At 44.5% G+C, this 15,101-nt stretch overlaps 1 protein-coding gene across 1 annotated transcript; it reads right to left on the bottom strand.

Moving 5' to 3' along the window:
* Nucleotides 1–6,002: 6,002 nt before the first annotated feature.
* Nucleotides 6,003–7,780, bottom strand: LOC145415350 (uncharacterized). Its single transcript, XM_080284637.1, has 3 exons — nucleotides 7,316–7,780; nucleotides 7,015–7,216; nucleotides 6,003–6,628 (listed from the first exon to the last, which is right to left on the bottom strand). The coding sequence occupies exons 1-3, from the start codon at nucleotides 7,778–7,780 to the stop codon at nucleotides 6,003–6,005; spliced, it is 1,293 nt and encodes a 430-aa protein (XP_080140763.1).
* Nucleotides 7,781–15,101: the final 7,321 nt, after the last annotated feature.

The following is a 15,101-nucleotide window of genomic DNA, read 5'->3' as shown; positions in this document are numbered from 1 at the left end:
TAACATTTTACCTTCTACACATAAGGTGCTCACAGTCTCTTGTTTTTAACATTCAAAAGCACAAGATACATCCCAGGTCTGGGCAGAGAATAGTTTGGTTATTTGTCATTCATCAGAAAAAAAAAAAAAAGTCTTCCTCTGCGAGACCCATCGACAAATTTATAATACCCCCTCCCCCCGGTAATTCCAAAATATCAGTCCTGACTGCAACAGACCTTCCATATATTCATCATAAACAGTGATCAGCTGACATGTTAACACAGGAAGGTGTGATGTTCTAAGAGGAATGATGGGCATTAGGGAATCTGTCAAATCTATACATAGAGCAGCACATTAAAAAATAAATGTTGGCCACAATTATCTCTGAATACTTATTTCTACAGTATTTTATCTACTATGGGCAGATTTGTTCATTGTGCTCTCAGTGTTAGTTGTATTACGCCTGCAATTATTTAAACATATAAAAGTGAACTATTCTTATGCTGATACACTCCTACGTCTTGTATTTTTAGATGAACAGCCTGTGTTGTTGGTGGACGTTTGCTCTTCATAATGATAATATTGAGGGGACCAATGCATAACAAACTGTGGTGGAGGAAAAGTGAGTTACTGGAGGTGAGGACAAGCTTCCGATGGAGATGGTGACGGAAGTGATTATAGTACGGAAAGTATGCAAAGCAACGTCATAGTCGTTAAGTGTTAGGAAGAGGAGCTGGCAATGACTGTTTTTGCCGAAGTCGTAATATCACAGGTAACGGCGTGTCATCATCATCATAATCATCATCATCATCATCACTTACTTTTCCATAAATATAGAACAAAAAAGGATCCACATACAGGAGCACGAAAACACAAAAAATAATATTGTTAACAGAAAGTCCAATAAAAGTATAATAATCATCATCATCATCATCACCTACTTTTCCATAAATATAGAACTAAAAAGGATCCACATACAGGAGCGCGAAAACACAAAAAATAAAATTATTAACAGAAAGTCCAATAAAAGTTGGCTGGCCACACATTCATCAACTCATCATTCAGGCCTTCGAAATTCCTGGTCCCACCTCATAGCCTAAACAATTCACACCAAAACACCACTTCATAATGTTTGTGATGACGGCCATTCCATAGACTGCGAGGTTAATTTGAAAGAGTGCAGTCCTTGTTGTGTATCTCCATCCATACCTCATCCACCCATGTCTGCCCCTTATCATTCCCTCGCGTCATTAAATTGCATACCTCGGTTAGTCATACATATACTTCATTAGCCATGTACCTCTTCTTGGCCTTGCTAGCTTCCTTCTCTCTTCAGACCCACTCATATTTACGCTTTTCACTATCAGATTAACATCTGTTCTCTCTATGGAACAGGTCAGTCTAAACACACACTCTTCTACCCTCTCATCAACAGACTTAGGTACTGGAAATCCTTTATGAACTTATGTTTTTTTTTTTTTTTATCCTATCCAGCCTAGCAGTCCAAATAATTCCTTAACAGACGCATTTCTGATGCTCTTACCCTAGACTTTTGACACTCATGCCCCTCCAAAGTCTTGTATCCATTTGGTAATATGGGCTCCAGGGACAGCATGAAGTCCTCTCACAGCTTCAGTACTAAGACATCTTTCCATAGAAATGCTTTCACCGCATCAGGAACTTTATTTCCTTCAGTCACTCTACTTTTCATTTCACACATTACTTCTTTTATATACCAGCACGCAATTAATTACATTCTTCCACTATCCCTTTATTCACCAATGCACACTGAGTCACCTCTGGTTTCAGCAACAATCACCTTTCATTTATCTCCATCTACCGTGCACAAACTTTCACATAACTCTAAATAAGTTCAGAAAACTTACTCTCACAACTATTATAATTATATTATATTTGGTTACTTTACTAGTATATTTTTAATGCATCCCACTTTGGCTGTGGATGAAGTTACGACTGCCAGATTTCATACAGCCGTTGTTGCAGCTGTCAGAAATGCACAACCTCACAGGCTGGAAACGGTTGCTAAGTTAGGAAATAAACTTATGTGGTTATATATTGCTGTAAAGTGATTATGACGTTGTTGTGATGTGGTTTTATGGTGTATTGTGGCTGTACACAGTTATAATTTGGTTGTATATAGATGCACTGTTATGATGTGGCTAATGCCGTTGTGATGTTGTAATATAAACGGGCGGTCGAGGTGGTTATGTATGTTAGTGACGGTGGTAGTTATTCATACTGTCGAGGTGGTAAAGTATGGTAGCGACTGTGGTGGTAATTCTTGGTTACCTTGTCATGAATAATAATGTCCACTGACGATGTGGAATATTTAAATATTATCTAATGATTTCGTGATAAGTGTATTCACAAACTAGTGTTAACACTGGTAGTGACAGCGGTAAGCCATAATCTCGAAAGCACAGGAAACTCCGCAACACTTGCTTCCTCAGCGATTGTGTTAAGCATTACTGCTTAATGTCCTCTTCTTTGTTATTCCTGAAAACGATACCGGCAATGAGGTGTTACTGCACAAAATAACTGCCGAAGAAACGGCCCAGCAATGTCTGATAATCGGACTAGAATACGGTTAGGACCAAGGCAAAATAACTCTAACAGGTAGACTCTTGAGCAAGTCTGGTGGTAAGCCCTGCCCACCCCACCCCCTCGTGACGTCACATGGAGCATCAACCTGGCTCTGTCAGCCTACACATTCATTAAACGGACAGATTTGATGCAAATTAGGAATCGTGATCGGTTGCATGCCACCGACGGTTTTCTTTTCAAAATCGAAGATAACTTCACCATGATTTCCCAGTCGTATTGCCACATCTAGATCGGCATAAGGCTAAACGTCCATAGAGGAAAGAGATGGAATGATGAGGTACAAGTGTAGTGTTTTAGTTATGGGTATATTGTACTAGGGCTAAACCATGGAAAATAATAAGGATAGATAAACACACATGTGATTGAAAGAAATAGACAAAGCAGTAATTATTGACTTAGAACAATACACAGTTATTACATGACTTCAAGTAGTACAAGGTAATTACATTTACAGCATGTGTAGATCAATTGTTTGGACAGATAGTTACAGACTAAAATATGAGCAATGAATTTAGTGAGGAGCTGTAGTGCTAAGCTGATGTGTTTACATGTACTGTATATGCAAAGTCATACCGCGTGGCCAGATTTACCAGGAGAGAAGGCGAGCGGGTAGCTAGTTAGCCAGGTGAAGCTGAGAGGGAAAAAGGGGGCGGGCTAGGTTGCCCGCTCAGTTTTAAACCCCTTAATGAGGTAGGCGGAGCACAGGTACGCCTGGGTCGTCTGAATAGGCGAATTTGATTGGTTTAGGCACCACTACCGGCGAGAAGGAATGGGAAATCGAATATTATTGCTAGTGGCACTAGTACAGATGAGGAGGAATGAGAAATTGAATACTATTGGTAGCGGCACGAGTAGCCATGTTAAATAAGAGAACAAAGTGGGGAAAAACCACGAGGGACCATGCAGGAAGGAAACCAAGTGTGTAGGTGAAACGCGAGGTACAATATGAATAAAATTTTGTGGTGTAATATATGCCACAGCACTCCCCCTCCCCCCTCCATTTTATGGCAAAAAAAAAAAAAAAAATTATGGCACAAGGTACAAAATATACATACAGTTTTCAAAGTGAGTGAACATTTGAAAGCGATCTGAATGCGGTAATTACAAAAAGCAGTTGTAGTAGACAGGAGAATTACTAAAGACAAGCCCCTTGCATGGTTATGTGTGATGAAGTAAGGTATTAAATGAGGGACACATGACTATAAACTAAGAAATAGTAGCCGGGAATAACTTTCTGTAGGAGAATTTGACTGGTGCTTAGCCATTATGCACAATTCAATGAGAAAATTATGCCCACCTTTACAATTGAGTCATTGTAGGAAGGAGGAGACCAAAAAAAAAAAAAAAATTGTACAATATGAGTGAAACACAGGTGTGTGATGACATGGAGTGTTTTCAGTTTTTGGTATCAGATTATGATGGAGTGTAAAATTGTGGTGGATTGATGAGATGGCCTGATTGTGTGTAGGTAAATGTGGTAGTTGTTGATGTAGTTTGTAGGGTTGTGGTGAGTGGTGGAGGGGTTACGGGAACGACAGGTGTTGAGGGATGAGGGGTATTGACTGGAGGGGGGATGGGGACTGGGGGGGATGGGGACTTGGGGAAAAGAGTGTGGGGTAGGATCGCCTGACGTTGACGGAGAGGGTGGGTTAGGGGTACGGACTGGGAAAGGGGTGGGAGCTGGGGGAGTAAGGTGGGAGGTAGGATTACCTGAGGTTAATGGAGAGGGTGGATTAGGTGTAAGAACTGGGTGAGGGGTAGGGGCTGGGGGAGTAAGGTGAGAGGTAGGATCATGTGAGGTTGACGGAGAGGGTGGGTTAGTGGTTGTAAGGTGCATGCTCGAGGTAGGGTTTGTGGACGGTGGTGTGGGTGGTTGTGAGGGAGTGTCTGCGTCAGTAGTAGTGGTTTGCTGTACTGTATGACGACTGAGTTGGTGTGTGGTGATGAAAGGGAGAGGAGGGTACGAATTGACAAAGGGGATGGGAGGTGTGTGTGTGTGTGTGTGTGTGAGAGAGTGGTGCATGTAGGTGTTGGTGCCGGGGTTTGAGGTGTAAGATGTGTGCCTGTGGTTGGTGGTCTGGCAAGGTTGGGAGATGACATGTGTGGTCTTGGCTGTATTTGTGGTGTGGCTGGTTTGAGTCTGTCTGAAGAGATTGTGGACGATTTCCTGTCTCTGTATATTGTGACTGTTTTGTCTGAGTTTGTGATCACAGGGTATGGGCCTTCGTATGGGGTTTGGAGTGTTGTAGTCCACTGACCCCTTTTCACGAAGACCTGTTTGGCATCTGGTAGGGACTGGGGGATGAACCTCGTATGGTGCTGGGAAGGACGAGGAGGGACTGGTTGTAGTGCCTGCATTGCCTGCTGGAGCTTTGGGAGGAACACCAGGGCTGGTGTACCTGGTTGCGGGGCGAACTGCCCCAGCAGCTTCAAGTCTTCCCCATATGTTAGCTTCGCCAGGGAATTACCGATGTCCTCCTTCTCCGTAACCCTCAAGTTTAGGAGGATGACTGGCAGCGCGGCCACCCAATTCACTGGGAGGGGAAGTACCCTCAGTGCTTCCTTCAGGCAACAGTGGCAGCGCTCAATCATCCCATTTGCTTGAGGGTGATATGGTGAAGTTCTGTGGCGTTTAACAACCAGGAAGTCCAGTAGATGTTGCCAGGCCCGGGATTCAAGTTTGGGGCCTTTGTCTGTGATGATCACCTGCGGGGCACCAAAACGAGCGACCCAGGTTGCCAGCAAGTAATATGCCACACAGTCTGCCGTGGCATCCACATGGGCGTGGCCTTGACCCACCTTGTCACTCTCTCTATGCACATTAAGATATACCAGTTACCCCTAGATTCAGGCAGGGGGCCGAGGATGTCAATGTGGACCATGTGGAAGCATTGAGTTGGTGTGGGCAGTGGTTGAAGTGGTGAGTGGTGTGGCAATGCACCTTTGGTGCCTGACAAGCCATGCACGCTCGGACCCAGTTAGTGGTGTCACACCTCATACCTGGCCATGCCACTCGTCGGCTAAGTAAGCTGTGCGTACCACAAAAGCCTGGGTGCGCCATCTCGTGGTAATGACTAACGACTTGCCTTTGGAAATGTTGGGGAATATAGGGCCATGCTGTCCCTCAGGATATGTCACACCAGAGTTTCCGGGGTGTGCCAGTGATATCGAACTGTTGCAGTTGCAGTGAGGTCGTGGACTGCAGAAAAGCTTGGAGTTCCTGATTGTCCTCCTGCTCCCGGGCCAAGGCTGCATTGGTCAAGCAAGGATGGTCTAGGGCCGACAACTGAAACTCCATGGGATAGGGTGTCCGCAACCGTGTTCAGGTCCCCACTGACATGCTGGATGTTAATGGAAAACTCTGATATGAAGGCTAGCTCTCTTACCACCTGAGGAGATCAATCTTCCCCTTTCTGAGCCATGGCGTAAATAAGGGGTTTACGGTCTGTGAGGATGGTGAATTCTCTACCTTCCAGAAGGTGCCTTAAATGTTTGACTGCCTCATATATAGCCAGGAACTCCCCGTCGAAAGCACTGTATTTGCGCTGGGTAGGGTTAAGGTGCTGGCTAAAGAATGCAACAGGCACGTTTGTAACTGTGATTTGTTGTTTTAGGACTGCACCTACTGCTTCGGCAGAGGCGTCTGTGGTGAGTGTCATCGGGGCATCTGGTGATGGGTATGCTAGGCGGGGTGTGGTGGTGATGTGGTTTTTTAGGGTGGTGAAGGCATGGTCTGATTGTGCGGTCCACTCAAAAGGCTTGGAGGATATCTTTTTTGTCCCCTTCAGTAGATCGTTAAGGGGAGCTAGTGTGGATGCGGCGTTTCTAAGGAACCTGTGATAATAACTGACCATTCCCAAGAACTCCCTGAGCCTGTGTGGTGTAGCCAGGCGTGGAAAGTCCTTAAAGGTGTCCACCTTCTGCGGGAGGGGCGTGATACCTGTGGCTGATACTCTGTGGCCCAAGAAATCCAATTCGTCTGCACCGAGGATACACTTCGCCGGGTGCATATGCAGCCTATAGTCTGCAGGCGTTGGAACAACATTAGGAGATGTGTTTTGTGCTGCTCATGGCAATCAGAAGCAATTATGATGTCATCGATGTACACCATGATGAAATCTAGCCCCCTGACAACCTGGTCCATAAATCTCTGAAACGTTTGTGTGGCGTTTCTGAAGCCGAAATTCATCTTTGTGTATTCAAAAAGGCCAAAGGGGGTGGTTACCACTGTCTTGGGGATATCCTTCTTCGCCACAGGGACTTTGTGTAACGCCCTGACTAGATCGATCTTGGAAAATACTCGACGGCCGTGCAGTTGGTGGTGGAAATCCTGGATGTGGGGAATGAGGTATCTATCGGGAACTGTCATCGCATTCAGTGCCCTGTAGTCCCCACATGCTCTCCACTCACCTTGCTGTGCCTTAGGAACCATGTGTAGAGGGGCTGCCCAACACCTTGATGAAGGCCGAATGGTGCCCTTGTCGAGCATTGCCTGAAATTCCTTCTCCACTGCCTGACGACGTTCTGGGGAAAGACGTCTGGGACAGACGAAACAGGGCAGCCCAGAAGTGATGATACAATGCCCTACACCATGGTCTGTGCGGTTGGGAGTCTGAGAGGTCAAGAGGGGAAACTGGCATAGTATGGAATCGTATGACTACTCCTGACGAAGGTGAGTAATGAGTGGCGGATTACCAGCACATCCAGTTACTTGGATGGATGAGTTTGAGTGTCTGTGATATAGATTCCGTCCTCTGGTATCCACTAGCAAGTCAAATGCCTCCAAGAAGTCGACGCTAATAATGGGTTGATTAATGTCTGCGACGAGGAATGGCCAAGTAAATGACACTGATTGGGTGAGTGCCATATGATGGGATTCCATGCCGTATGTGGCTATGGGGGTGCCGTTTGCTGCTATCATGTCAAATGTGGGCTGCTGAGCTGTTTTGTGGTCAGAGGTAGGAGGGACTATACTGGATTTGGCTCCGGTGTCAATAAGGTATTTTATGCCGGAGATGGTGTCTCTAACCCATAGCAGTTCCCTACAGCCAGTGGAACGTGGCGTGAGTTTGGGTGTGCTGATAATAACGGGGCATATGGTGTGTGTGGCAGGAGACACTACTGGGACTGTCGTCCGCCATGTGCATTTCCCGTGAATGTACAAGGTGGTGCACATCATCTAGCTTCCATGCCAAAGCGCTTGTGGTAGGTACACAACACAAAATCGTCCCTTGCTGTTTGGGGATTAGCATTACGACCGCAGTTCACTGGAAGAACACTGTTGGAACATGGAGGGGCTGGGGAATGATTTGCAACACTGGGGGTCTGAGTGGTGAAGCCACTTATTTTACTTTCCAGTTTGTCTATTCTGTTTGTTAAATTTGTTAATAAGGTACACAGGTCTGACATGGAACCTTTCTTGTTAGCGACACTAATTACTGACACCACTGTTTCACTAGGGGAGTGCTGGGGGATATGACAGGGGGAAAAAGAGGTGTGTGCACTTACTGGATGGGTAGTGCAATGCTGTTGAGTTTCGCATAAAATGTCCGCCCTCTTGATACAATCAGCAAAGGACGTGCCAGGGCCCAGGGATGAACATAAGAACATAAGAAGAGAGGATAACTGCAGTAGGCCGGTTGGCCCATGCTAGGCAGCTCCTAGAAGAGTAACTGAACTACTAGAATGAGATAAGGATAGCAAAGAAGAAGGCTCTCCCCCGCCCTCCAAACCCTCCAGCCGAAGCCGGCAGGAAAAAGTCAGAAAGAACACCACGCCGTATAGAAAAACTGGAGGTGGAAGTCTGGCGGCCTGAGCTGGAGGAGTCGGTGTCGGAGGAGGTCATCTGATAAGGTGGGTGGCCCCAGCTGCCGTGAGACTGGCTTTAATGTGGGCAAAGAGGGCCGAGGGGCACTGCTGTTGGGAGCGAATTGCATCCAGCTCCATTAAAAGTGCCTGCTTTGATTTGCCCAAGGCCCTCAGCAGACTCTCCTTCAGGGTTTTATATTTGTGCTCTGTAGGTGGTTTCAGGAGTACGTCCTGCACAAGGGCAAGTACTTGAGTTGGGAGAGTGTGGACAACTGCTCTGAATTTGTCGTCATCACTGGTATCTTCAGGCCATGCGGCATTAACTTGTGTCAACCATGTGTTAATATCGTACATGAATGTAGGAAGGGATAGATGGATGTGTGTTAAGGTATCCATGTTCTTTATACACTCTGGGAAGCCACCACTGTAGTGTTTTAGTTATGGGTATATTGTACTAGGGCTACACCAAGGCAAATGGTAAGGATAGATAAACACACATGTGATGGAAAGAAATAGACAAGGCAGTGATTATTGACTTAGAACAATACAGAGTTATTACATGACTTCAAGTAGTACAAGGTAATTACATTTACAGCATGTTTAGATCAACTGTTTAGATAGATACTTACAGACTAAAATATGGGCAATGAATATAGTGAGGAGCGGTAGTGCTGAGCTGATGTGTTTACGTGTATTGTATATGTAAAGTCATACCTTGTGGCCAGATTTACCAGGAGAGACGGCGAGCAGGCAAGTATTTAGCTAGGTGAAGTTGAGAGGGGAAAAGGGGGCAGACTAGGTTGCCCGCTCAGTTTTAAACCCCTTAACCCCTAAAGTACTAATCTCATCGATTGGGCTGTTTGTGTAATTTCTTAAAAGGACAAGCATCACCGATCGTGCAACATCCACAAAAAACTGGCAGCACCTGGCTCCATCCCAACTGTGACACAGATGGCTTCTAACCAATCAGAACTAAGTGTTGGACACACCGGAGGGGGGACCTAGGCCCTTACCCAGGCAGTGGGGGGTGTACCCCCCACCTCCCTCTCGCCACATCCCTCTACCCCACTACCTTGTTGCTACCCTGCTTCCGACCGTTCTTACCACCACCACCACGTCTCCCACACCCTCCTCATGCAGCCCCCCCCTCCCATGTGGATCCCCCCATGACTGGGGGAGGGTATTTCCCCCCTACGCTCCCTCCATGTCCTTGTACTCCACTGGGGCCCTTCCTTTGTGTCTTGTGGTTGTCTCCTCCCATCCCTCCATCTCGATACTCCCCCTCCTGGCCTTACCACCTCCCACCACCACCCCCAACCCCCCACCCCAACCCCCTACCCTCACCCCCACCCCCTATTACACAGTATCTTTACCTCCCCAGCCTCGATTATGGCGCATGTTTTTGAATCATTATCTGTAATTTTTTCGTGTCTGCATACAGATATGCACACCACAATGTTTTTAGCTGTCTTTATTCAAAACCGACTCGAAAAAGAAATTTTGTTTTATGCCAATATATGCAAACATGTTGGAGCCTTCAAAAACGAAAAAAAAAAAAAACGAAAACTATCTATAGTAGGACTCGCCTAAGTTTGCGGCTGTGGTGTGGCCCGCACCTGTGTACAGTGTTGCCACGTTTTCTATACCGTTTTCTCTCTCTCTCTCTCTCTCTCTCTCTCTCTCTCTCTCTCTCTCTCTCCTGGCGGGAGATGTGAGCCACCCTGAGTACTTTTGATTCTTTTATAAGTTGTTTATAATTGTGCTTTCATTTGTTAATTTGGTTTTGTTATATTTAGTGATATTTATCATTTTTTGTATACGGCGACAGATGACCCGTTATTGCAGTACCATGATTGATTTTCATTCATTCATTCTCTTTCCCTTTCCTCCATCTCTCTGTCAGCCTGACAATGCCTCCACATCATTTCCACACCACCCCTGAGATCAAGGCCACCGACTGGGTGTGGAAGTGTTGCCGTTCGCGAGTGAATAATGTTTTTTTTTTTTACTTCAGTATTGGCATATGCCTACTATTTTGTCCTACATATTAGCTTATGATTATAAATGTGATTATTCCTCGCCCTTAAAATTACGGTAAAAGCCAGTAAATGTGAGCATTTTTCCCTAGCAACACCTGTACAAGCTATGCTTGGGTCTACGGAGGGGTACGTACTTTACCTTAGGCCAGACTGGGTGTGTCAGTATTGCCACTCACAAGAATTATATGAATTATTTCTTTTACTTTGGATATTGGCATATTTCTTCTTTTTTCAGGCTCATTCTCTTATATCCATAACTGTAATATTATTACCCACCCTAAAACTACACTAAAAAACATTAAAAGTGACTACAATTTCTTTTAGCAACACTGTACAATACGTATGCCATGTTTCTGTGTTACTGTATAAATATTTTATGCATAATAAGATTACTGTTGATTCATCCATCAAAATACACAAGTGTAAGTTTTATTCATCTGAATTTATCGTATTTGTGTTGCCTTGTACATAAATAGCTTCCGTTTCACATCGCAAGTTGGGGAAACGTGGCACCATTGTACACAGGTGCGGGCCATACCACAGCCGCAAACTTAGGCGAGTCCTACTATAGATTTGACAGCTCAGTGGGGAGGGGGGGAGGGAGGGGAAAGGGGGGGAGGGGAGATTAGGCAGGGGGAGGGAAGGGAAGGGAGGGAAGGGAAGGGAATGGGACGGAGGGGACTGGAGGTATGGGGAGGGGAGAGGAGGGGAGGATAAATTTTACTATTTATATTTTTATTATGGGGTTCATGACCATTTTCCCTAGCTAGATTTGACAGTTCGGCGGGGAGGGGAGGGGGGAGGGGAAGTTGGATGAGGGGTGGGGAGGAAAGAGGAGGGGAGGGATGGGAAGGGGAGGGAGGGGAGAGGAGGGGAGGATAATTTTCACTATCATATTTATTGGGGGGGGTCCCCATTTTATTTTTTCTAGCACATTACAATGATTTATAAAATCAATACACACCAAAAAAAATTGACTTTGGTGATTTTTGTACGTATTTTTGTGAAGAAAACAGGTGCGAGCGACGTATTTTCTTTCTCGCCAGGACCGCGACGGGTAACTATTATAAACTTTGACGGGCCATAGCTCGGTAACTATTGGGTCTAGGAGGGTGGGGTTTTAGTTTTCAGGTGTGCAAATTGAAGCTCTATAAATCGGGCATAAAATTTTTAACCTTTGAGAAAGTCGAAAAATAGGCCTGTTTTTGCGTCCTGGGGGCAGTCGACGCTGGAAAATTCCGTACCCTAGGAGTTAATGAGGTAGGCGGAGCACAGTTACGCCTGTGTCATCTGAATAGGTGAATTTGATTGGTTTAAGCACCACTACTGGCGAGTAGGAATGGCAGATCGAATATTATTGGTACCGGCACTAGTACAGATGAGGAGGAATGAGAAATTGAATACTGTTGGTAGCGGCACGAGTTGCCACGATAAATAAGAGAACAAAGTGGAGGAAAACCACAAGGGACCACGAGGGAAGGAAACCACGTGAGTAGGTGAAACACGAGGTACAATATGAATGTAACTTTGTGGTGTAATATACGCCACACAATCATTAGTGTATGATTGGTATTCTATCCCCGTATTAACTCGGCCTAAAAAAAATTCTCCTTATTAAATGCTGAACTGTGCTGAGCTACGGGAAATATGTTGGAAAAAGAATGAACATTTCTAAGTTTAAACCCACTATCAGCTAATTCTGAAAGGACTAGCATGAAGAATATTAATCAAGCTGATCATTCTTTCCAAGCTCTCACTTCATTAAAAGTTATGAGAACTGTTTTGTGAGAGTACTGTAGTTGTTTAAGGCAAAATTAACCATTAAATCATGAATTCCTGAGTCTTGGGAATAGACAGAGGCAGCATATCTCAGTGCAAACATGGTAAAGCGAAAGAAGAAAATAACTTGCGAATTCTTTTTCACTCTTTATCAGAACAACGCTTCTATTCTTTACCAGTTAATGCCAGGCGATTTTATTCAGCTGACTTATTCGTACGAGCCTAAGAGTTACTACTGTCACCATAAACTCTCATAGTTAGGATAAATCATAGTAGTTTATTTCAGCCCATGGAAAACGTAATTGTGGGTAAGTTAACATGATGAATACTAAAAGCCGAATCATTATTATCAAAACTGAAAAAGCGAAGGTGTGGACAAACACTTTTTTTTTTTTTTTTAAATTCTGAAGAATGCGATTATTTGACGTGTCAGATCTTTCAGTATCGTTGATGTTTGCACACTGTAAATTACAATTTTAGATGATCACATCTAACAATTGAAGGTTTCCATATTGTGACCACAAAATACAAGGGGCCTGCTTACACCAGCACTTACTCAGTTTTAGTAATACAGCCTTAAATGTCGGAACTATCCGGGGATCTAGAAATTAGAACAGAAAATAATAGGCTTCCCGTGTGTTGGAAATGCATGACAGGCAGCAGAACTTCAGGGTGTTCCATTAGGTCCTGAGCGCCTTTCTCCAAGTCTCCTTCATTTCTCCAGCTGCCTAAGCCACTTCCCTCGTCAATTTCCTTTTGTTCTTTCTTTTTCACTTTGAGCTGTTCTTGACGCTGCATTTCAGCTCAGCAGCTCTGATCAGTGCTTCTTTAATTTTATTTTTTCGTCCCGTCACCATTCATTGCATTTCCATATGGCAGGATATTTTGCGGGAAATAAGCCCTGATGTTCTTAGCGTTTCTCCAGTGTAACATAAAAACGCTTACGAATTAAAGAATGTTATCCGCAGGTTACGAATACTAACGTTTACTTTTAAAATTTAGGCTCTTGTGACTTACCCACGGGAAAAATAATATCCGGCGTTAGCTAGAAAAGAACAGGCTACTAGTGATGTGCCGATCAAGATAGGCTAGTGATATCAGTATTAACATTCAGTTCCTAGGCCTCATGAGTGAACACAATCGCCTACCTTTATTTAGAACAGTAATTAAGGACTTCATATTAATCACCTTTGTCCGATTCAATACGAGGATAATTCTTCTGTCGTGTTATCGCCATTGCCAAGTGATTTCATAAAATCTGGGAAGAACCATTTGGGTTGAAGGTATTACCCCCATTACTATGGTGAGGCTGTTTCTACTCGTCTATTCCTCAGTGGCTACTCACGGGGGCATTTGTTCAGCTTAAGAAAGGACACTGTGAATGAACGGACTAAGAGAGACTTCCCTTTGTGACTTGCTTTCTCTGTGGCGTGAATGATTCTGATGGAAGAATTCCCTCCTACTGACATACAGTTTATTGTATGGATACTGGAAACCTCTCTATACATGTTGGTGAACTTCTTCTATGCCCCTATGTTTCTTCAATACGATGACCGTTTTTCTATTTCGTTCGTGCTATTGCATTTCATTCGCGCTATCATCATACAGTTAACTGATACCAAAAAAAGCTCTCACGTATTTGTTATTGGTGTTCTTGGTGTTAGTCGTGGTGGTGGTGCTTAGCCCCAGGCTATCAAGCCAAGCAGATCTGTCGACTACAAGTAAGGAACTGCCTCTGTGGGGTCGTCCCATAGGTTTTCTACACAGTTCCCGGCGTCTAAGTGTGGTTTGTGCTCTTCATTGCTCTATTATGTGCGTTATATTGTATTGTGCGGGCCTAGTCTACAAGACAGTGATGTCATCAGTGATTCCACCCAACCTAATTAATAAGTTGGTAACTGCGGAGGGCTGAATGAGGCCTTGATTAAAGTCTAGTTAGGTGAACTCGATCAGCCCTAAGCAAACGTCTGACGGATTTCGGGAGTGGAGGCTTGTAATAGTTTCCTGATCAAGGTTTTATACAACCCTTACGTAAAATGAGCATATTATGTGTTTTATAGTGCTGGAATAGCAGAAGATGGGATGTTTTTGAAGTGGGTATGGTAGTGTTTGTGTGGTGATTCATCTCCACCTAGTTGTGTTATGGGGTTCTACCATATAATATGAGTGTTGTGTGTTAGCACAAGTTGCCGTGTAGAAATGTGTGCCTCTCATGTCGAGATACTCTCTGACAGGAAGACTTTAGTTTCAAAGTGTTAGCCCTTTCGTAGCAAAGTTGCCTAACACCATCCAGCTAACACCTTAAGCGATCCAGTGATTAGGGAGGAAGGCGCACACTCAAGGCAATGTGTCGTCTGGGAGTGAGTTGCCGCGAGAACTGCCTGCCAAACTCTGCAGAAAAAAAACAACTGGAGTTATGGTAACTGGTAGCGCCGGGCTGGAGGCACATTGGATGCAAGTTGGCAGAGCAGCTGTGGTGGTACCGCTGTTGGCAGTGTTGGCAATGTTGATGTGTTGGTATTCTTGCTAGGCCGAGAGTATGGTTGTGGGTGTGATTTTCTGATAGTGACGTGTCGGTAATATTGATGTGTAGACAGTGTTCCTGATTACTTAAGATTACTTAATGGTAATGCTTGTATGTTGACAGCTAACTAACTGGCACTGTTTCAGTGTCGGTACTATGGCTGTATGTTATTTTCATGATAATGTGTTTGTAATATTGGTGTGTTGGTAGTGCTGCTGAATAGTTTGTTTTGTTGGTAATATGATGTGTTGGTGTTGATACCATGTTGGCAGTATGTTTGTATGCTGTGTAGATTGTGCTGTTTGTTTGCTAAGGCTGTAATATTGTTTGTGTTGATAGTGCATGTG

This window comes from Coenobita brevimanus, chromosome 102 (genome assembly GCF_032717465.1).
Source record: "Coenobita brevimanus isolate Jiangsu-jjx chromosome 102, ASM3271746v2, whole genome shotgun sequence".
Taxonomy (NCBI): Eukaryota; Metazoa; Arthropoda; class Malacostraca; order Decapoda; family Coenobitidae; genus Coenobita; species Coenobita brevimanus.
The sequence above is the reverse complement of the archived record's forward strand: the minus strand, read 5'-3'. Positions and strand labels throughout refer to the sequence as shown.

Excerpts from the sequence above, each read along its gene's own strand:
- LOC145415350 (XM_080284637.1), bottom strand. The coding sequence starts at position 7,780 with ATGTGCACCACCTTGTACATTCACGGGAAATGCACATGGCGGACGACA. Across the intron at positions 7,217-7,315 it reads ACTCAAACTCATCCATCCAA|ACTCCCAACCGCACAGACCA; the intron begins GTAACTGGATGT and ends TTGACCTCTCAG. Across the intron at positions 6,629-7,014 it reads GGTTCCTAAGGCACAGCAAG|ACTATAGGCTGCATATGCAC; the intron begins GTGAGTGGAGAG and ends CAACGCCTGCAG.